The 22,570-nt window shown below is 36.0% G+C and overlaps 2 protein-coding genes across 2 annotated transcripts; one reads left to right on the top strand and one right to left on the bottom strand.

Annotated features, from left to right (window-relative positions):
- The first annotated feature begins 8,646 nt into the window (after positions 1 to 8,646).
- Positions 8,647 to 9,666, top strand: LOC103444562 (uncharacterized). Its single transcript, XM_008383511.2, has one exon. It carries the CDS (start codon positions 8,647 to 8,649, stop codon positions 9,664 to 9,666), a length of 1,020 nt encoding a protein of 339 aa, XP_008381733.2.
- A 7,206-nt stretch (positions 9,667 to 16,872) lies between these two features.
- LOC139188384 (probable indole-3-pyruvate monooxygenase YUCCA10) lies at positions 16,873 to 20,688 on the bottom strand. The gene is made up of 5 exons (XM_070805690.1): positions 20,080 to 20,688; positions 19,618 to 19,851; positions 19,259 to 19,381; positions 18,693 to 18,870; positions 16,873 to 17,120 (listed from the first exon to the last, which is right to left on the bottom strand). The coding sequence occupies exons 1-5, from the start codon at positions 20,686 to 20,688 to the stop codon at positions 16,873 to 16,875; spliced, it is 1,392 nt and encodes a 463-aa protein (XP_070661791.1).
- Positions 20,689 to 22,570: the final 1,882 nt, after the last annotated feature.

Here is a 22,570-nt window from a genome sequence, read left to right as displayed (position 1 = left end):
TCTGAATCAAAATACAATTAAAAGGAAAAGCCACCATGGATAGAGAACAAGATGAATTGCAATTTCTTGGGATTTTTGGCATCTACAAAGAAGCCTACAAAATAGTATTTTCACGGAGAAAAATCTTCAGCCAAATTACATTAGCCTTGATCCTCCCTTTGAGCATCGTATTCTTGGCGCACATAGCACTCTCAAACATCATTCTCTCAAAGATCATACACAACGAAATGGTCCTTGATGGAACAAGCACCAACAATCCAAGGTATGAAAAAATGTCAGATGTCATATCCTCCGAGTGGGCAACTTATTGGCTTTTCAATGCTGCATACTTCACCTTCCTGCTCATCTTCAGCCTCCTCTCCACCTCTGCCATTGTATACACAATCGCATGTATATACACGGCGCGAGAAATCACCTTCAAGAAGGTGATGAGCGTAGTCCCGAAAGTGTGGAAGCGAGTTATGGTCACGTTCTTGTGCACTTTCATGGCTTTTTTTTGTTACAACATAGTGGCTTTATTAGTCCTAATCATTTGGGTACTTTCGATGGGCATCAGTAGTGATGCCAGTGTTATAATTGGGTTTTTACTACTCATTGTTTACTTCATAGGGTTTGGTTACCTAACCCTAATCTGGCAACTGGCTAGCGTGGTCTCCGTTCTTGAAGAAGCAAGAGGGATCAAAGCCATGGCGAAGAGCAAGGAACTACTAAAAGGAAATATGTGGGTGGCTACAATCATATACTTTAGACTCAACGTTTTGGCCGCCCTTCTACAATTTGGGTTTCAACAACTAGTTGTGAGCGGAAGGTCATTTAGTGTGGCTGAAAGAGTAGCTTATGGAGTTATATGCTTGTTGCTGCTTCTCAAGCTGATTTTGTTTTGTCTTGTGATCCAAACTGTGCTCTATTTCGTTTGCAAGTCGCACCACCACGAAAACATCGACAAATCGGAGTTATCAGATCACCTTGAAGTTTATCTGATGGGGGGTTATATGCCTCTCAGCTCTAAGGATGTTCAATTTGAGCAAGTTTAATTATGTATTTTTTTAAGTAAATAATATTATTTACACTGTCAAGGTGAGGAAGTGGGCTAAGCCTCATAATGGTCAACCACAATAATGTGATTCAAATTCTTCTTTGACGAGAATCAAACCTAAGAGCTCTCACTTACAAGTGAAGAGGAATACCATTAGATCGTAATACTAAGTGGCAAGTTTAATTATGTTTTATCCAAGTTTCATTAGGTGATAATATTAAATAATCTCTGTATTACATGGCTACTTCCTTGATGATTAAGTGGGAAAAAATATATTTAGTGGTTTATGTATTCATAAAGCTAGTTCTTTTTTTCTTTTCCTTTATACATGATGTTGAAGTTCTTGACCTTTTCTTTTTCTGCACCTAAATTTTGTGGGTAGTAGACTTTGTTGATGGGGCCTGTATATGAACACAATGAATTGGGATTTGGGGTTAGGATTCTGGGTCCAAATACTAAAAAATTTCCACATTACAAGTTTAACCAATTACTTGAAACATCCATGCCCCAATTCTGAAACAATATATATTTATTTTTTGTGAACTGGACTGGAGCACACCCCAAACCAACTACACTACCACATGTATACAATCATGACGGCCTCTAGGGACCCCTAACACCGAATGATGTGGCAGGCTGTCTATAAATTACAACATGAAATATGAACCGAAATAAATGGTAGGTGACAACACATAATTGAGAAGGGTTTTATTTATTTTTTTTTTAACAAATGATATTATTTATACTATAGGGGAGGAAGTGAGTTTAGCCTCACAATGAGTTAGTAATTATATGGTTCAAATTCCTCTTTGGGGAGAATCGAACCTAAGATCTCTCACTTACAAGTAAAAAAGAATATCGCCAGACCATAATACTAAATGACCATAATTGACAAGTGTTAGACAAAAAAAAAATATTGGGTATTAACCTACATGGGATGCAAATTTCTTCTTCCTTGATCTTGGACAAAATTGCACCTACAAAACAATTAACACCTTTAGTTAAAGCTAAAACCCTCACGCGCCCACAATAAATGGGGGGGCTTTGGCCGAAGAACCTCTGATGCCAAAGTTAGAACTTATAGAGAAAAGCGTTTAGAGAGTTTTTGGAGTTTTGCAAGAGTGTGGACTTAGGTTTTTAGAGAAAATAGGGTTCAATATATAGAGCATGGCCGATCCCCCTTTGAGAGAAGGTGGCCGGCCCTTTGGGGTATTTTTGTGTGAAATGGGTGATTTAATTGGTAATTAATGGATTAATTAGGAATAAATCCATTAATTAGCCAATTAACTCAATTTATATGGAATGTTTTGAAGGTTATGAAATAATTACCTTGTGGAAAATATTGGATGAGGATGAATGAAATAACTTTGAATTTGTTACCTATTTTGGGCATTTTTGACTTGATTGAATGATGATTGTCCACTACTCAAGCCAACTTGCTTTTCTAAATGGATTTTTTTTTTAATTTATGTGGTGAGGCTCGGTTCCAAATGTTCAGAACCAAAAACAAATCTTATTTTTAGCTTGTAGTTCAGTTTCAAAAACTCAACCGTTTGGTGTTGTTCGGATTGGTCCATGTTTAGATTTCAATTTTCGATCTCAAGTGCCCACCCCTAAGAGCATCTCCACCAGTTAGTAGAGAAATAAAATGGCATTCCAAAAGAGAAGTGCCATACGTGAGGGTAGAAGCTGCTCAAGGTTCCAATAGTAAGAATCAAAAGGGAGGATAGACGAAGGGCTTTGCCGTACTAGACTTTATTATAAGAACTGGTGTTACTACGGCTGCTCTCGGCGCTGTCATTGCCATGGGGTCTAGTGATGAGACTCTTCCTTTCTTCACACAGCTTTCCAATTCCAAGCAAGTTCACATTTTATAAAACCTAATCAAAATAACATTAGTGAAGATTTATTCTTGTTAGAAAGATTGTATACATGTTTCATTTGAACACATCACTCATTGGATATGCAAATGCAGGTTTTTAGTGATAGCAATGGGTATAGTGCGCGCCTACCTTGTCCTCTCCCTTCCCTTCTCCATAGTAACCATTATTCGTCCCCATGCGGCTGCTCCAAAGCTTGTCCTGCTTATTTTGACACCGTACGATTGCTTTTTCTTTCATATTTTATATAGTTTTATAAAATACATAATCAGTACTTATATTAATCTCTACACATTGCCTCACAAGTCTTGAAATGGAACTTGCAGTTGGCGCTTGCTTAAAAACACTTCTGGTCCTGCCGCTGCCATAGTATACCTGGCCCATAAAGGAAATTCCGATGCAAACTGGCTTGCTATTTGCCAACAATTTGGTGATTTCTGCCGAAAATCCAGCGGGGCTGTGGTTTCGGCATTCATTGCAGTTGTTAGACTCAGCAGTTTTTGACACGTCACGAAAATAACGGGTTTCGGGTCAACACGATAACTAATCGGGTGACCCATTATTAACGGGTATACATTCGGGTAACACGTGGGTAACCCGTTTCGACCCGTTAAGAAAAAATTTATTTTGATAATTTTAAAGTTTAATTACTAAAAGATTTATTATAAAATACAATAGCCATATTAATATATACAAGATATTCTATATTAAATATATAATTTTGTATTATTATTCTATATAAGTAAAAAAAAAATAGCATTATTTATTTTTATTATGAGAGCTCCTTATTATCATTACTAGGATAAATTTTATTTAACATGTTGTTGTCCAAAATTAAAACAAACTAGTATAGTATTTGTATAGGTAAGAACTAAGAAGACATACATACAAGTATGAAAAATGTGAAAGAATATATAAATCCTCGTGATTCATCATTATTCCTCCACGAGTAAATAATGGTTACACTTACATTATTGTTTAGATTTTTAAAATCATCCAAACCTCATGAATAATGTTTTTTATTTGAGGGAAAAATTAATATAATTAATAATAATTATTGTAGAAGTGTAAAAAATGTAAAAAAAAAAAATATATATATATATATATATATATATGTACACACAATCACTCATAGTGACAAGCTTTACAACTTTCATAAAGGGGTTAGCTTCAAAATCCAACACTATAATCCATAAAACTTAAATTTATATTTAACCGTCAATTGTCATTTACACTTTATTCTTCTTACTGAATTTCATTTTTTTAATTTTCTTTTTTAAAAACATGATCATTTGGCGGATGTAAGAAGATGAACGGTTCAGATCTTTGATATCACGTTTCGACATTTACGGTTAACTGAAATATAAGTCGATGTCATATAGTTTGTAGATACTTTGTAAACATCTAACAATATTTTCACTAACCGTAAAACTCTAAATATAATATCAACGATCCAAACCATTCATCTTCCTACATCCTCTAATAGATCATGTTTTCAAAAAATAAAATCTGAAAAAAAAAATTTTGATGAGAACAATGAAGCGTAAATGTAAACAACAATCAACGGTTAAATTTTGATCTATGATTTATATGATTATAGTGGTGAATTTCGAAGTTAAGCTCTTCATGAAAGTTATAAAACTTGTCATTACTAGCGTTTATATATTTTTTTTCTATATTTTTTACACTTCTACATTAATTAAAAAACTATTAAAGATTTAACTTAAATAACAGCCGTAAGATAAATGAGAGTAATTATGTACCGTTGGATTCTATTTCACTTAGATTATTAGAATTTTTTTGGACGAAAAAACGCCTCCTCTATTCCAATATTTTCCAATTTTACCATTTGATCAGTTTAGGTAAGCGAAAAATATACTTAAAAGAAAAATAAGTTTTTATGTTTTGGATGTGACAATATGATATGTATATACTTATTTAGTATTATGTTTTTCATTTAATTATTTATTGGTATAAAATATATTTTCCTTAACGGGTAACGGGTCGAGTCATATTACCTGTTAATATTATCGGGTCGGGTCATTTTACCCGTTTATTTTAACAGATGTTACACGATACGACCCGTTAAGACATCGGGTATTACACAAAAATGACACGAATACGAAAAACACGACACGAATGCCAGGTCTAGCATTTGTTTTATCTTTATAATCTTGATTCTGCTTTCCGCTTCTTCTCTCCGAAAAGTTTAACGTGCTTCAAGAAAGCTCCATAGTTAAGTTATTCAGTTATTTGCTCTCTCAACAATTTAGCTTCTGCTTTCTCAGGCTTTTGATTTTGTTGTTGTCTTTGCAATCGATGTTAAATTGTTAATGCATATGATGTGGTTCCTGTCTTATGTATATACCATAAGAGCGTCAAAGCGAAATGCATTTGCCCGGTTCAGATATGCCGAACATGTCGTATGAGTTATCAATCCAATCCGATCTTTTGAACCAAACGAGCCTTTGGGGTGTAAATTGATAAAATTGAAAGGAAGTGGCCCATTTTGATAAGCACCCCAAAACTTCAGGTGTGTAACTTGTCTTTTGCTTATTTTAGAGACCAAGCTTAAGCGGCCAGTGCTTGTCCAAACCAAGCACCACTGTGAGTTACGTGGGTGACAACCATCTTAAACCAAGCATGAACAACCAATGTTTGCCATACCAATTGACAACAACTTTGAGAAATCTACCCCAGCTCGATAACGACGAAGACAACCAAGAAACCAAGAATTCATAAACACTAAAAAAAGATAACTAGTTGTTCGGGTAGGAAATCCTTTTCCTTAGTCTTTTTGGGCTCTCCTTCTTTTCGGCCCAAAGTTCAAATATTAACTCAAACACTAGTACCAACAAATTCAAGAATGAAAATGAAATGAAGAATGAAAGAATAGAAGCGGAAGCCCAAAGAACAAATATGTGAAGTGGAAGCCAAATCAAAATAAAAATGATCACCCGATTAACAGATTCTCAAGGATCTAACATGAGGAAAACTACAAAATACAGGGGTCAAATAGCAAATTCTCAACTGTCTGATTAATACAAAATACAGGGATCAAATAGCAAAAAAAGTTAGGAGGAGGTTTCCTAGCCGGCAATGAGTGTGTTGACTGAAAAAACTAGAGAAACTTTGGATTGACCAAAATTAAGAAAAACTAGAGACTTCGAAATTGACGGACTGATGAAAACAAACTTTCTTCCCCTCGACTCGACGTGAACGACCTGACGAACTGCTCTATGGGGGCCCTCTAATCCCGTAGTTCCGAAAATGCCCTTGTATATTCTCTTAAAACTCAACCGTACCATTTCCTTGTTTTTTTCTGCAGCTTTAATGAAGAAATTGCGAGGTGGGGGCTGTGGGGGCTGCTGTGAGAGTAGGGTGGAGAGAGCAAATTACATAGAATAGGTCACCAACATGTGACGTTCTAATTAAAATAATTACATATGCTAAAAAATTTATACATATCATTATCGTATTAGAATGAAATGCCACGATACCATGTAAACCATACTCCACAGTAAGAGCCAAGCCAACGACTTCAACGTTGTACATGCTTGGATAAGAATTCTATATGGTATTACACACCAAAAAAGAATATGAACATAAATCAATAGTAGAAATTTTATCCTTTTTTATTTTCAAATTGAGAATGATAAAAACAGACTTGTCTTAATCCGTGATCTTGTTGATTCCACAAAATACTAAGAGAAATGAAGGGTTTATATTCCCTTTGGGTCTGAATGTCTACATACTTTTTTTTGTTTGAAGGGAATGTCTGCATACTTAAACACATGTGCCAACCAATTGTGTGGCGTTTTATCATAATTTTTTTTTTGTGCAATGAGAAATAGTACCAATTAATATAAGTTCTAATGTATTTTGTTAAATTCGATATTAGATTTTTCACGTTATTCAACATGGTCATCTTTTGTATCATTATATGGCGTTTTCTTTAGTTTGGAATAAAGCAATGTTTCAAAAATAAAAATGGACGTTACATTTGTTCCGCTAAATAAAAATATTTTAAAAGAATCAATGTGTTGACTTAGTATTATGGTATTCGTCTTTATTTTTAAATGAGAGATTTTAAATTCAAATCTTGTGAATGACGAATTCAATAAAATGACGAGTTAATTACAAACCTTTTGTCTTCTTTTTTTTTTGGAGGCGGGGGTGGTAAGGATTTGTAGTTTTTAAGATAGCTACGGTTTTTTGCTTTTTCCCTTTACAATTTTTTTTTAAAAAAAAAAAGGCTATGTTAAGTGAGATGACATCTTGACAAAGAGATAAAAATAAGGAAAACTAACGAAAATGATTTAAAAATTTTAAGTTTTAACGATAAGGACAAAATAAAGGTAAAGTGGATAGTACCATGATTGATTTTTTAGTGTAAAAATGTGATTTTTTTATTAAAGTGAACAATACTATGAGTTTTTCATTAAAGTTCCCATAAAAATAAAACGATAACTTGAAATTATAGGTAACAAGAATCCGTAAGAAAATAAGAGAATGCTTCAAAGTTTGTTATTGGATAAGGGAGTATTTTTTTCTCACCACCCTTAACTGTGGTGTATGTTCACCATGTACTTAATCATCTGTCACGTGTCCTTTCACTTAATCTTAGTTAATTTTTTTTTTCAAAATTGAAAAAGTAACATTGCGAAAGTTAACTAGAGTTAAATGAAAACACATGACAAATGATGACTTCATTCAAATTTTAAGTTTGTTAACTTCGAAACGATGGGTCATGAGCTTAAGGGCTAGTTTGGTATTGCTGTGTTTTGAAAAAAAAAAAAAAAAAAAACTGATTCTGCTGTGATGTGAAAATAAACTTATTTTTGCTGCTTCACGTTTTCAGCTTTTTTTCACCCAAAACTGTGAAAATAAGCTGTTTTTAAGTGTTTACCAAACATATTTTTGAGCTCAACTTTTTTTTACATTCACTTTTTATAAAAGCACCTCAGTACAAAACCAGTACTAAATAGGCACTGTAGCCTAAATCATGCAGTGTTTGAACATTATGGTCGGGTATTCACTTTTAATGTGATTCTTGATCCATTATCGTGAGATCATATGATGATTAGGTCAGTTTAAGGATTTATTTTTATTCCAATTTCTAAAACTGTTCTGTCCCTTAATTAAAATAACTTTTTTTTTTACAACGATAAAATTAGTAGGTTAAATTGTTAACTGTTAGGAGAGAGGAGAATCAATGGGGATCGAAAAGTATTGTCTGCAAAATATATTTAAATTAAATTGTTAACTTTTTTTATTCCACATTAATTTCCACCACTACAGTAAAGTATCATCTGCAAAATAAATTTATATTGAAGTACATAGCATCTCTTCCAAAATTCTTTAACCTGAACAAACCTTTACTTTTATTTTAGCCTTAGGGCATTTTTTTTCTTTCAAACAAACAATATTATCTACACTAAATTGGTGGGAGAGTGAGTTAAGCCTCACAATGGGTTAAAAATAATATGGTTAAAATTCACTGATATTAGATCTGATATATGTATTTCTTCTTTAATAAGTTAGTAACCACCACATATTGACATTGACTTAGCTAGTTTCTTGGAAACCCAAGGGTAATCTTGTATCATAATGTCCAACCTACTTTCCTATATCTTCCCCCCCCCCCCCCTCTTTCACATATTTCATATCTTTTCTTTCGCCAAACATTTCCCTCTCTGAATCATAATACCATTAAAAGAAAAAGCTATCATGGATAGAGAACAAGATGAATTGCAATTTCTTGGGATTTTTGGCATCTACAAAGAAGCCTACAAAATAGTATTTTCACGGAGAAAAATCTTCAGCCAAATTACATTAGCCTTGATCCTCCCTTTGAGCTTCTTATTCTTGTCGCACATAGAACTCTCAAACATCCTTCTCTCAAAGATCATCCACAACGAAATAGTCCTTGATGGAACAAGCGCGAACAATCCAAAGTATGAAAAAGTATCCGATGCCATATCCTCCGAGTGGGCAACTTATTGGCTATTCAAAGCTGCATACTTCACCTTCCTGCTCATCTTCAGCCTCCTCTCCACCTCTGCCGTTGTATACACGATCGCGTGTATATACACGAAGCGAGAAATCACTTTCAAGAAGGTGATGAGCGTAGTCCCGAAAGTGTGGAAGCGAGTTATGGTCACGTTCTTGTGCATTTTCATGGCTATCTTTTGCTACAACATAGTGGCTTTCCTAATCCTAATTATTTGGGTACTTATCTGGGTACTTGCCGCACTTTCGATGGCCAAAAGCGATGCCATTGAAAAAATAATTGGGGTTTTTCTACTCATTGTATACTTCATAGGGTTTGTTTACCTAACCCTAATCTGGCAACTGGCTGCCGTGGTCTCAGTTCTTGAAGAAGCTAGAGGGATCAAAGCCATGGTGAAGAGCAAGGCACTACTAAAAGGAAATATGTGGGTTGCTGCAATCATATACTGTAAGCTCAATGTTTTGGCCGCCCTTCTACAATTTGGGTTCCAACAATTAGTTGTGAGCGGAAGGTCATTTGTTGTGGCTGAACGAGTAGCATATGGAGTTATATGCTTCTTGTTGCTTTTCAAGCTGGTTTTGTTTGGTCTTGTGATCCAAACTGTGCTCTATTTCGTTTGCAAGTCGTACCACCACGAAAAAATCGACAAATCGGCGTTATCAGATCACCTTGAGGTTTATCTGCCGGGGGATTATGTGCCTCTCAGCTCTAAGAATGTTCAGCTTGAGCAAGTTTAATTATGTTTGATCCAATTTCTGTAATTCGTACATGATGTTGAAGTTCTTGACCTTTCCTTTTTCTGCATCTAAATTTTGTGGGTAGTGCTATCACATAATTCTTGATTTTGAGGCGATTTTTTTTTTTCAAATGATAGATTTTATTATATTAGTCATCGATGGGATTCGAATCCCTACCGTCATGCAAAGGCATTTTTTTTATTTTTCTTTTGAATGTTGGCAATGACATTGGAAATTTGGAAGTGGATGCTTGAGGTTGGGTCCCCATGTCTTATTGATATTGCATCATATAGGCTATATAAGTTAAAATTACTCAAAAGTGTTTGAATTTGGTGTTTCTTTTTAGTTGGGGTTCCTCATTAAGATGGTCATTAAAATTGAAAATCGATTAATGTAATTCCTGAAAATGAGTGTCACAAATCCATGCAGTCATTGCATCATAATTTTGTGTTAAAAATTACGTTATGTGCTAATGTGACATATAATTAGGTCTCATAAGTCTAATAAATATTACCATGTATATTAAAATATTTAAATATTAAAAACTAATTTTTATTTTGTATAATTAAAAACTAAAAAAAAACAAGAAGAAGAAGAAGTTGCGTCTTCCCGAGTACAACAAATTGATATGTGCAAGTGCAACATCTCTAATCAAGATCTCATGCAACAGACTCCATGCTCGAGGAAATGAGCAACTATTAGAAGTTATGGATGAACCAGGATGAGATGGCACGGTAAAAATGAAGAAGATGAACCAGTATGTTACTCAAATTCAAAATTAGAATATTTCGAAATTTCAATTCCAATGGAAGGTTTCCAGTGATTTGGTTGTAAGATAAATCCAAATATTCGACTTTGGAAGATAATTTCAAGAACCAGTGCTTTGGTATAGAACCGGAGATTCCAGTACCTCGAAGTTTGATGAACACTAGTTCAGTTTTCTTACGACCAGTGAGGTTCATGAAATGGAACACCGATCGGTGTTCTAGGGTATCTAGGGGTGGGTATGGATCCGCTCTATCAATAAAAAAATAAAAAAATTTAAAATGATCTGTTCATTTCTTGGGTCAGCCTCCTAGGAGTCCTGGGGTTTTAGAAAGGTAAAATGGTTTCCTTGGTAGATGAAGGATCTGTTCATCTCTCCTGGGTCTGCCACCCAGCGAGAAGATAACGGTGCTCTTTTTTCTTTATTTAAGTTTTTAATTATACAAAAATAAAAATTAATTTATTATTTAAATATTTTTAATTCATGTGACAAATATTTAATTAATTTTATATGGCCCAATTATGTGCCAAGTTCAATAATTTACTCAAAACATCCATGGCATGGTCCAGTTCTGTAACCATATATATTTACTTTTTGTGAACTGGAGTGGAGCACACCCCAAACGAACTACATCACCACATGTATACAATTATCACTCCTATACACACCAAAATGATTTTGGTGACAACACAAATTAGAATTATTTTTTTTTTGGTCTAAGACTTCTCAACGTGTACGCATGCATTGCCTTATAACAACGAAAACGCCTAAGCTGGGGCTAAAATATTTCCTCTATCTCATGCTTTCCGTTGGTCATCAACCAACCACATCCCTCTTCTTCACTACTCATAAAAGATGATAAGAACAACTTGCTTTTCTAAAGGGATCCTTTTTTTTTTTTTTTTTTTTAATTTATGTGGTGTGGTTTGGTTTTAGATGTTCAAAACCAAAATCCAACTGTTTCATCTTGCGATTCAGTTTCAAACTGAAACTGTTTAAAATCACAAAAAATTAGAAGAGAATGCTTTGAATTATGATATTCATGCTTTGAATTATGATATTCTTCTCTATAAGAGGAACTTATAGGTGTACAACCCTAACATAAAAGGAAAGAAAACTAATTACAAGTGATTACATGGGATTACATATCAATTAGGGATCCTACCTAAAATACAAAAGTCAACACTCCCCCTCAAGTTGGTGCATATATGTCGTTCATGCCCAACTTGTGTAAGAAACTTGAAAACTTGTGACTCGAAACAGCTTTTGTGAGGATATCTGCCAACTGATCTTCTGTTCTTATCGCCGGTACTTCAATTATTTTCCCTTCCAATTTTTCTTTGATGAAGAACCAATCAACTTCAACATGCTTTGTTCTATCATGTTGTACCGGATTATGTGCAATGTCACGAGCAGCTTTATTATCACAAAATAATTTCATGGGCTGATCATGTTGTATACCCAAATCGCTTAATAGAAGTTTAAGCCACAAAATTTGACAAATCCCCAAAGCCATACCTCTGTATTCTGCTTCTGCACTGGAACGGGCAACCACATTCTGTTTCTTACTTCTCCATGTAACCAAGTTACCCCCAACAAACGTAAAGTAACCTGATGTTGAGCGTCTATCATCAATGGAACCTGCCCAGTCTGCGCATCAGTATAACCTTCAACACTAAAGTGATTATTCCTCTTAAACAAAATTCCTTTACCCGGACTTCCCTTCAAATATCGCAATATTCTCATCACGGCATTCATATGTTGTTCTCCAGGATCATGCATGTATTGACTCACTACACTCAAGGCATAAGCAAGGTCCGGTCTTGTGTGTGCCAAATACATCAAACGGCCTACTAACCTTTGGTATCTTCCTTTGTCAACTGGTACTTGATTAGGATCAACACTAAGCTTCAATCCTTCTTCTAATGGTGTAGCTACTGGCTGACAAGCTGACATGCCAGTTTCGTGCAACAAATCAATAATATACTTCCTCTGAGACAAGAAAATTCCAGAACTGCTTCTCGACATCTCAATCCCTAAAAAATATTTCAGGGATCCAAGGTCCTTCATTTCAAATTCTCTAGACAGGTATCTTTGCAAGGCCGCACGTTCTTCCGGATCATTACCTGTTACTACCATATCGTCTACATACACAATAAGTGCAGTAAGCTTCCCATTCTGTCTTTTCAGGAACAAAGTATGATCAGAGTTACTTTGTCTGTAACCAAATGCTCTCATAGATTTTGTGAATCTTCCGAACCATGCTCGAGGGGACTACTTCAAGCCATACAAGGATTTGTTCAACCTGCACACTTTTCTTTTGTATTTATCTAGAGCATTACATCCCGGTGGAAGATCATAAATCTCTTATGTCAAGTCTCCATGCAAGAAGGTGTTCTTTACATCAAACTGTTGTAAGGGCCAATTAAAATTTGCAGCCAAGGACAACAAAACATGAACTGTGTTGATCTTGGCTACAGGTGCAAATGTATCTGTGTAGTCGATTCCATATTTTTAAGTGTATCCTTTTGCTACCAGTCTTGCCTTAAAACGATCCACTGTCCCATCTGCTTTGTATTTCACAGTATAGACTCATTTGCATCCCACAGGTTTCTTGCCAGCTGGCAAATCTGTGATCTCTCAGGTAGCATTCTTCTTCAAAGACTTCAACTCTTCATTCATTGCTACTTGCCAACGTGGATCAGTTAAAGCCTCATGCACACTGTTAGGAATAGATACAGTAGATAATTGATGTGCAAACAACTTATTTGATTCTGACAGGTGACTGGTAGACACATAATTACTTAACGGGTATAACACATTAGACTCAAGGTTAGGCTTACTCACCGGATACCTAGTTTTGCATTTAGGGTCTGCTTCATAAGTAAATTTAGGAATACCTCGGTTGACGCGATCAGGGAGACGACGTGGTGGTGGTGCATCCGGGATCGAAGACGATTGATTATGGTTATTGGGACTCAAGATCGACTGTGAGGTAGTTGGCGACACAGGGCTGTCTGGTGGTGAGGAAACTGGCAGTGAGCTATCAGGCAGTGAGTTATCTGGCAATGTCGACTCATCCCTTTCAAGGTTTTCAACATTGTTTCCATGTGAATGATCACCACTTGTCTCCAAGACATTACCACTTAATTCCAATTTATTCACATCATTATTTTCGTGTGAATGATTACCACTTATTTCCAAGACATCACCACTTAAATCCAAATCATTCACTCTATCTATATCTGGAATAGTATAATCAAGAGTTTGAACTTCTTTCTGATTCTCCCCCTAAAGTGAAGACTCGGGATTGGCAAAGTACATATCATTCTCATGAAACACAACATCCATAGTGACAAACAACTTATTCGTCGGTGGGTGATAACAACGGTATCTTTTCTGCCTTGATGCATACCCTACAAACACACATCGTAAGGCTCGAGGTTCAAGCTTACTTCGCTGTTGTTTATGAAGATGAACGAAGGCCACACAACCAAACACATGAGGTGGAAGATTAGGGACTGTAGGAGCATCAACATGTGAAGAAAATGCTTGAAGGGGTGTCTGAAAATCAACCGATCGGGATGGAACACGATTAATGAGATACGCAGCTGAGGTGAGAGCTTCTCCCCAATAGGATAACGGGAGACGAGCCTCGAGTAAAGAGGCACGAACAACCTCCAGAAGCTGATAGTTCTTGCGTTCGGTAACCCCATTTTGTTGTGGAGTATATGGACATGTAGTTTGATGAACAATCCCATGATGATCAAGAAAGGCACGAAGTTCAGAGTTAACATATTCGCCACCATTATCACTCCTGAGAACCTATATTTGTGACTTATATTGTACTTGTACCATTGTGTAAAACTGTTAAAACAAAGAAGTAACTTCACCTTTGGATTTCATCAAACAAACCCAAGTCATACGTGTGCAGTCATCAATAAAAGTAACGAACCAATGATCACCACCAAATGTAGCAGTTTTAGATGGACCCTAAACATCAGAATGAATTATCATAAATGGAACAGAACTTTTATTCAAACTGGATGGAAACGAAGCACGATGACTTTTAGCTAGTTCACAAACACCACATTTAAAGCTAGAAACATCATGCTTAACAAATAGGCTAGGAAACAACCTCTGTAGATAGCCGAAAGAAGCATGTCCAAGTCGATGATACCACAACCAAACCTCCGAAGCTTTATTCCTATCCTCCAGATTTCCGTCCACTGCAAGAGCTTGAGTCAACATTCGAGAACTGTTTGATGTCAGCTCCAAGTAGTAGAGCTTCCCTTTTCTAATACCACAACCAATCGTCTTGCGAGTCCGAATGTCCTTAAAAACACAAAAAAAAGGCCAAAAAATCACAAGACAATGCAGGATGACAGTTATTTGAGCAACATATAATAAATTATAGTCAAGAGAAGGCACAACAAGTACGCTATCAAGACTAAGGGTATCTGAAAGGGAGACGGTTCCTTCCCCGATAACAGGGGCAGGATTACCATTGGTGACACTGATGATAGTTGTGGTGGATGGTTTTAGGGTTTCTACCTGTCTAGAATCACAAGTCATATGTTCAGTAGCACCAAAATCAATTATCCATGTATTATTCGTAACAGAGGTAGAAACCTTTAAAGCCATACCATTGTTACCTGTATCAGTAGAATCACAAGTCCAGACTGCCATTCCCAAGAAACTTCAATCAATACGTCACTCGGTGATTGATAAAGCCTAAATTTCCAAGCAAACCAAGCCCAAGTGTCAATTTGCACGGGCCAACAAGAAGGATAGCCCAATAACAATTACAAATAATAATAATATAAAAAAAACCACAATTTTTCTTTGCCGTGTGGGCCTTAATAAAATAGCCCAATTTTTCTTTTTTCAACACCACCAATTATGATTCCCCTTTTCCTTTTTTTCCTTTTCTATTTGTTCTTTTTGCCTTTATTCTCTCCCTCCTTTCTACGTGGGCTGCTCCAGAAAGAACCTGCAAAACACAAGTGCAGAAACAAGGTGCAACTGTGCGAGTGCAGGAACAAGGTCTAGATGCAAACGGGTTGGACTGCAGCAACGTAGGGCAACAGCGGCTACAAATCTGGGTGCAGATGCGGATGCAAGCGGGTTCGATCGAGGTCTGGTTTATGGTGTAGCAGGTTTGCGGGTCAGAAACAGCGATTGTGCGGTGGTAGTCTGTGCAGCAGTGCAACAAGAATGTGATGAACAGCGGGCATGCAATCCTGGGTCAGTCAGACCTTAAGTCGGGTACGGCGCAGCAACACAAGTCTGTTGGGTTACAATCTGTGCAATCCTTCACGGCTTCAGATCAAATCAGAAAGTGAAACGATTCGATGAATTCAGGTCAGTAACGACGGCGTCGTTCGCTGTTCGTTTCAAATTCACAGAGGGTAGCAACGACAACAGTCGCTCGCTGATTGAGGTCGGCGCACCACACACAGCTGAGCCGCAACAGTGCTATCGCAGCTATGGGGTTATTTTTTTTTTCCTTTTTTTCGACCTGGCTCTGATGCCAAGAAGAGAATGCTTTGAATTATGATATTCTTCTCTATAAGAGGAACTTATAGGTGTACAACCCTAACATAAAAGGAAAGAAAACTAATTACAAGTGATTACATGGGATTACATATCAATTAGGGATCCTACCTAAAATACAAAAGTCAACAAAATTAACCGTTTAGTGTTGTCCAGTTTGGTATATGTTTTGACAGAGAGACTAGATACCAAGTTTAAAAGTTTTAATTCATGTTGTGTGGTTCGGTTTGTAAGTTTCTTTATAAATGTGTTGGTACATAAGTTTTTGTACGAATTATATCGATACATAAGTTTCAGTATATAAGTTTTGATACAAATGTCTCGTTAACATAACTATAGTACATACATAGGTACGTATTATGCGTATACATATATGGAGAAATTCACGCACAAAGAAGAATAGATTATAGGCCAAATCGGATAAATGATCCATGTAGTCATAAGGTATTCGGAAGATAGCTCATGTGCTAAAAAAAACTCGGATTTAAACCCTTGTGGTGTACTCCGTTAGCAAATTTAGTTCAAAAATGATTTTTCCATTAATTATCTGTTAATACATGGATAAAATTGTACTTTAATGTGTGCACCTTCTTCTTCCTTGTCGCAATCATAAAACTATGTAATACCCAAATCCGCAGTAGTTGATGATGCAAACGAAGGAAAGCAAACAACCCAAAACTAAATTTCCCAAATCCTAATTAATCTCGATTACAAAACACCAAATTGAATAAATAATACATTATATTGCTATACACTAACAAAAAGTTCCAATCTTTAACTTTCAGCAAAAGAAAAGTAGGGCTGAAAATATCAAGAATAATCAAATAGCTTTGTTTCGGGTACCTTATTGACATTGAGATCAGTAGGCCAGTAATAGAGGAGTTTTAGAAGTAATCGAACATCTCCACCGACGACCCAAAACTCTTTGGACCCAACCTGACCCGACCCGAGTTCTTCCCTTCCCCTAACTTCTCCTCCAACCGTTCTTCCTCCGGCGACTTCTCCACCTTCATCTTCTTAGCATCGTTTCCGTCACTCCCCTCCTCGTCCCTGACCCGCTTCAAGTTTGCCTCCGCCTCCCCATTAATGGTGTCAGCCTCGTCGCAATTTTGAGCCGCAGCAGGCTTTCCAACTCCGGTATTAACAGATAGTTAACAGAAAAATCACTTTTGAACTAAATTTGTTAACAGATTACACCACAGGGATTTAAATCCAAATTTTTTTAGCATATGGGCTATCTTTCGAATACCTTATGACCACAAGGATCATTTATCCGATTTGGCCTAGATTATAATATATAGCGTTCCTTATTATGAAAATTTAATTATAATTATCAGTGATGAATAACATTTTTACTGTATATGGAAATCAATCTACAACCTAGACACAAAAAGCTCATTTAATTATTTGAACCTAATTAATATTCGAAGATTACAATTAAATGCCAAAGTTTTTAGGGCTAATTTGGTATTATTGTGTTTAAAAAAAAATTGTCACATCCCAGCCCAGGTCCACCACATCCCGAGCCCACTCTACTACTGTAGCACGATATTGTCCGCTTTGGGCTTACCATTCCCTCACGGTTTTGTTTTTGGGAACTCACGAGCAACTTCTCAGTAGGTCACCCATCATGGAAGTGTTCTGGCCTCCTTCTCGCTTAACTTTGGAGTTCCTACGAAACCCGAAACCAGTGAGCTCCCAAAATGCCTCGTGCTAGGTAGGGATGGGAATATACGTTTAAGGATCACTCCCCTAAGCGATGTGGGATGTTACAATCCACCCCCCTTAAGGGCCCGACGTCCTCGTCGGCACACATTTGGCCAGGGATTGGCTCTGATACCAAATTGTCACATCTCGGGCCCGCTCTACCACCGTAGCATGATATTGTCCGCTTTGGGCTTACCATTCCCTCATGGTTTTGTTTTTGGGAACTCACGAGCAACTTCCCAGTGGGTCACCCATCATGGAAGTGATCTTGCCTCCTTCTCGCTTAACTTCGGAGTTCCTATGGAACCCGAAGACAGTGAGCTCCCAAAAGGCCTCGTGCTAGGTAGGGATGAGAATGTAGCACGTCTTGACTCCGGTCGGGGTGTGTCAAAAATGCTTCTGTTGTGCTGTGTGAATAAATAGTTGTAAAATAAAGTTGTTAAGTGTTTGGTAATTTTTTTTTTTGTAAACGTACTTTTAATATAAAAAAAACAGTGTCTGAGTATTTGGTAAACTTTTATATAAATTACATTGAATATGTTAAATGACTAAAAATGATATAGCATTTAATGTGATATACTAATTATAAAAGACAATAATGTAGGGGAGATTGTAATTTTGTAAAACATGTGGGAGTATACTTGTCATTTGAAAATTTCATTAAATGAGCATTGATTACTATGCTTTGAAAAAAAAAACATTTTTTTTAGAAGTATGGTAGACTCTACTTTTGCTTTTTTATGTTTTTTTTTACTTTTATTGACATCAGCTTTTTTTTTTTAAACGTTTTTTTATTACCAAACACATTTAATGTTTCAGATTTTTTACCAAACAACTCTTAATCTTATACACGATTTTATTCTAGAAGTAATATTTTTTAAGGACAGGAATAGAATTTTCTTGAGTTCACAATTACGCCCTGTGAACAAAGCAAACCACCATCGATCCAAACCAGCAAACAACAGTCCCCGAGTTTATCTCATCATCAATCAATTACTTTTCTTGTTCTGATTCAAAGCAAAACTTATGTCATCTGCTATATTTCGCGCATCAATTGAAATGCCAAATAATCCGCGCCTTGAGAATCCTGCACTGTAAAGTCCCTTCTCCGCCTTCCAGTGATTCGGGAAACTATGCTTCGGCATACCATTGTCATTAAAGAGTTGGTCACCATCCTACAACACATGTACATAAAAATTAAATAAATTTAGAATAGAAATACACGTGCTAGATTGGAGTGCAGATAACAGCTTCAAGAAATTGTTGTAAACCAAAAAATAATAAAATAATTGTGGAACCTCTTTATAGAGGAGAGATTTTTCAATATGACAGATACACGGGGTGGTACACCATGTGTCACTAAACAAATGGTGGGATATATGTGTGCTGAAAAGTTAATAACTTAAAAAATACAATTTCCCACCATTCCTATTAAAACACGTGGTATACTACTTGTATTCCCGTCATAACTAAAAATTTCTCCTTATAGAGGCTTATGGCTCCAGTGATAGAAAGGGTGATTTCCTAATGGACGCACGGCAAGAGTTCATAATTAATTCATACCTTAAGCCAATTTAGCACAGTACTTTTATAGCCAGTAGCAAAAACAATAGCATCATAATGGTTGCTGTAGCCATTCTCAAATTTGATCTGGTTTCTTAGTATTTTTGTTATTGATGGAACCACCTGGGGAAGATTTTCGTCATTATCATCATTGGATAAGCAATCATGTAATGATAAACGGCAGAATGCAATTATTGTTGTCAGACTGTGAATCTTAAAAATGATATAAATTCTTACCTAGTTACATGGTGCAGGATTAAATGATCCCATAACGAAACACTATTAGAAAGAGAAGTTACATATGTGTTATAACTTATATTACTATTTAGTATGAGGTTAATTTATTCATGCATGCAAACCTTTATTTCTCCAGCTATGATCTTGTTAATGCTCCCAACATCAATGATGGGGGCTTGACCCTCGTTTTCCTTAAGAAAGAATGGTCCAAGTTTTGGCCTTGTAAGTCCATACTTGGATAAATCTCCAAACTTCAACTTCCCTAAGATAACCACGATGTTGTCAAGGACTTTAAGGGGAAGGTATTTTGCGAGAACCATTCCCAGGAATACAATTTCCTTGGTCAGAATATGTACCTGAAAATGTTACAAATTGGTAATAATTAAATAATGTACAAAAGAAAAGAACTGAAAAGGAAATTGTAACAAATAGTATTTGTGATACAATAATTTGGCCACATAAAACTAATACAAATGCTTACACTGTCTCTAATAGGTCGTGATGCCTATTATTGTACATATACATGGAACCACCTATATTATTGGAGAATGTGAATATGAGAGAGAGAAAGATATTTATATTACCGGGCTACGAACAACAATCGAAGTGTTGGCACCCCAATTTGTTAAATCGTAAGCAATTTCCATGCCTGAATTCCCAGAACCGACGACCAAAACATTTTTTCCATCATATTTCTTGCCATTTTCGTACTCGCTGGAGTGCACGAACTCTCCTTTAAAGCTATTCAAGCCTTCGACTTGAGGAATGTAACCTTCACTATTTTCACCACTTGCAACCACAAGAAATTTAGCAAGGTACATTTCTTGTACGTCCGAAAGTGTGTTATGGACTCTAACACACCATTTTTTTTCACCTACATAAGAAGCTGTTTCCACAACTCGGTCGTATCGAGGCGTAATCTTGAAATGGGATACATAAGCTTCCAAGTACTGAACAAACTCATTCTTGGAGAGATATCTGGGATAATTTGGAGGAAATGGCATATAGGGTAGTTCACAAAATTGCTTTGCCAAGTGAAGCTTCAAACGATCATATGACCTTTTCCTCCAAAGAGAAGCATATGAGTCTTCTCTTTCGATTACAACATTTGAGATGTTGAGGTGATTAAGACATGCAGACGTTGCTATGCCAGCTGGACCGGCACCTACAATGACCACATCCACCTCTTCCATTTTAGGCAATGAAAATGTCTGGTCTTAGCTAGGTTAAAGTGTTTTGACAGGGTTTGCGAAGGAAGAAGAGACTTTGAGATGGTCCATAATGTTTGTTACATAGCCTTATTATATACCACAACATTTGGCTGACAAATTTTATCATGCAGTGGTATAGTTGGTATCATCATCCGCAGGATTCGGACTTCCATATAAAATATAATACAACGTACACTGTATAACATTTGATCACTTTGGATTATGATAATTTAAGAAAAATATCTGAAACCCTGTGAGTAAGATTCCGTAATTATAACCTGCAGTGTCCACCATGCCAAATGCATATCCAGCTGTCGTACTGCTAGATTACATTTCCCTCGTTTCCAGACAAATCATATATGTCAAATGGTACGGGGATCCAAAAATTAATAATCTCCAATAAAGGAGGAAGATAAGATCCTTCTTAATTTATCAAGTTTATTCATCCATTGAAGAAAGGAGGAATCAAAGCTACCCTTGTACGTATCTGCTCAGAAAGGGGGGAAAAAGTTAGATTCATCTTTAATGAAATTTCCACATTTTGTTTTGGTAATAGATTTTCTTTTCTTTTTCTTTTGTAAAATCAATGGTTTACAAAAGGTTGGGTTTCATTCAACCTTTTACGATTGTATATTTTGTTGAATGGTTGCAATTTTTTGTTAAAAGATATGACGCTTACTCAAATTGTATAAGTCACTAGTAAAAAAAAATAGGTTGCGCGACGACATTTTGCGCGACGAACAAAAATTCGTCGCACAAGACGAACTTGCACGACAAAAAAAAACTTTGTCGCGCAAAATAGAAAAATAGAGAAAATAAATAAATTAAACTTGCACGACGAAAATTTCGTCATGCTAAGTATTCTTGCGTGACGAATATTTTTTGTCGTCACTTAAAGTCAGCAAGAAAACGCGGGTAATTTAATTTGGCAAGAAAAACTTGAGCGACGAAATGTTACTTTTGCGCAACAAATACTCGTTGCGCAAGTTCCACCAACATTTCACCTTCCAATACATCTGAATCAGGTAAATCTGAGGCTATTTAATGCAGATGTTTACGCAACAAAGAGTTCGTTGTGCAAAGATCCTAACTTTGCTATAAATAGGCGCTTCTACTGTCATTTTCTTCACAATTATGTTCGTGCTAAGATGGCAGATAAAAACAACAATGAGAGTGTGTGCAAGGCCGACGCGCATGATATGAGAGAACATTTTGCGTTTGCTCGTGCAATTGCTACAACTATAAGGAATAATTGCCCCACTGATGAGTGACATTCTTGGAAAGATGTGCCAGGAAATGTGAAAAAGCTTGTGATGGATGAACTATTAGTAAGTATATTGTTGATGGATTAATAGTTTAGTTTGCGAAATTTTTAGTTATATGTTGGAATTAATTATGTGTATATATGTGTAACAGCGTAAGTATGTTTTTGATGATGAACCGAAAGAACAATTGATGAAGTTGCTGGAGGATGCGTTGGAGGAAGGTTACAATATGTGGCGTTATGAAGTCTTGCGCGTTGGAGGAAGGTTACAATATGTGGCGTTATGAAGTCTTGCGGAACGGAGCAGGATCATCCAAATAGTAGTTTAAAGTTTATGTTTTGTACGACAATTTTAAATTTAAGGTTTTTTTTTCTAATTTATGTATTTGGACTTAATTAGGTTTGAATTCTTGTTCGGTTTTTTTTTTAGACCTAATGTAAGCACCCTAGCTATGGTTTATATGTGTTTTTAATCTTTAATGAATATCGTACTTATGCTGAAAATAATTGTATGGATGAAGACATAAATTATTTGTAGAATAAATATTTAAGGTATTAACTATTTTTAGAATAATATATTAGGTATTAATTATTTATAGA

The sequence above is a fragment of the Malus domestica genome, chromosome 10 (assembly GCF_042453785.1).
Source record: "Malus domestica chromosome 10, GDT2T_hap1".
NCBI classification, from domain to species: Eukaryota; Viridiplantae; Streptophyta; class Magnoliopsida; order Rosales; family Rosaceae; genus Malus; species Malus domestica.
The sequence above is the reverse complement of the archived record's forward strand: the minus strand, read 5'-3'. Positions and strand labels throughout refer to the sequence as shown.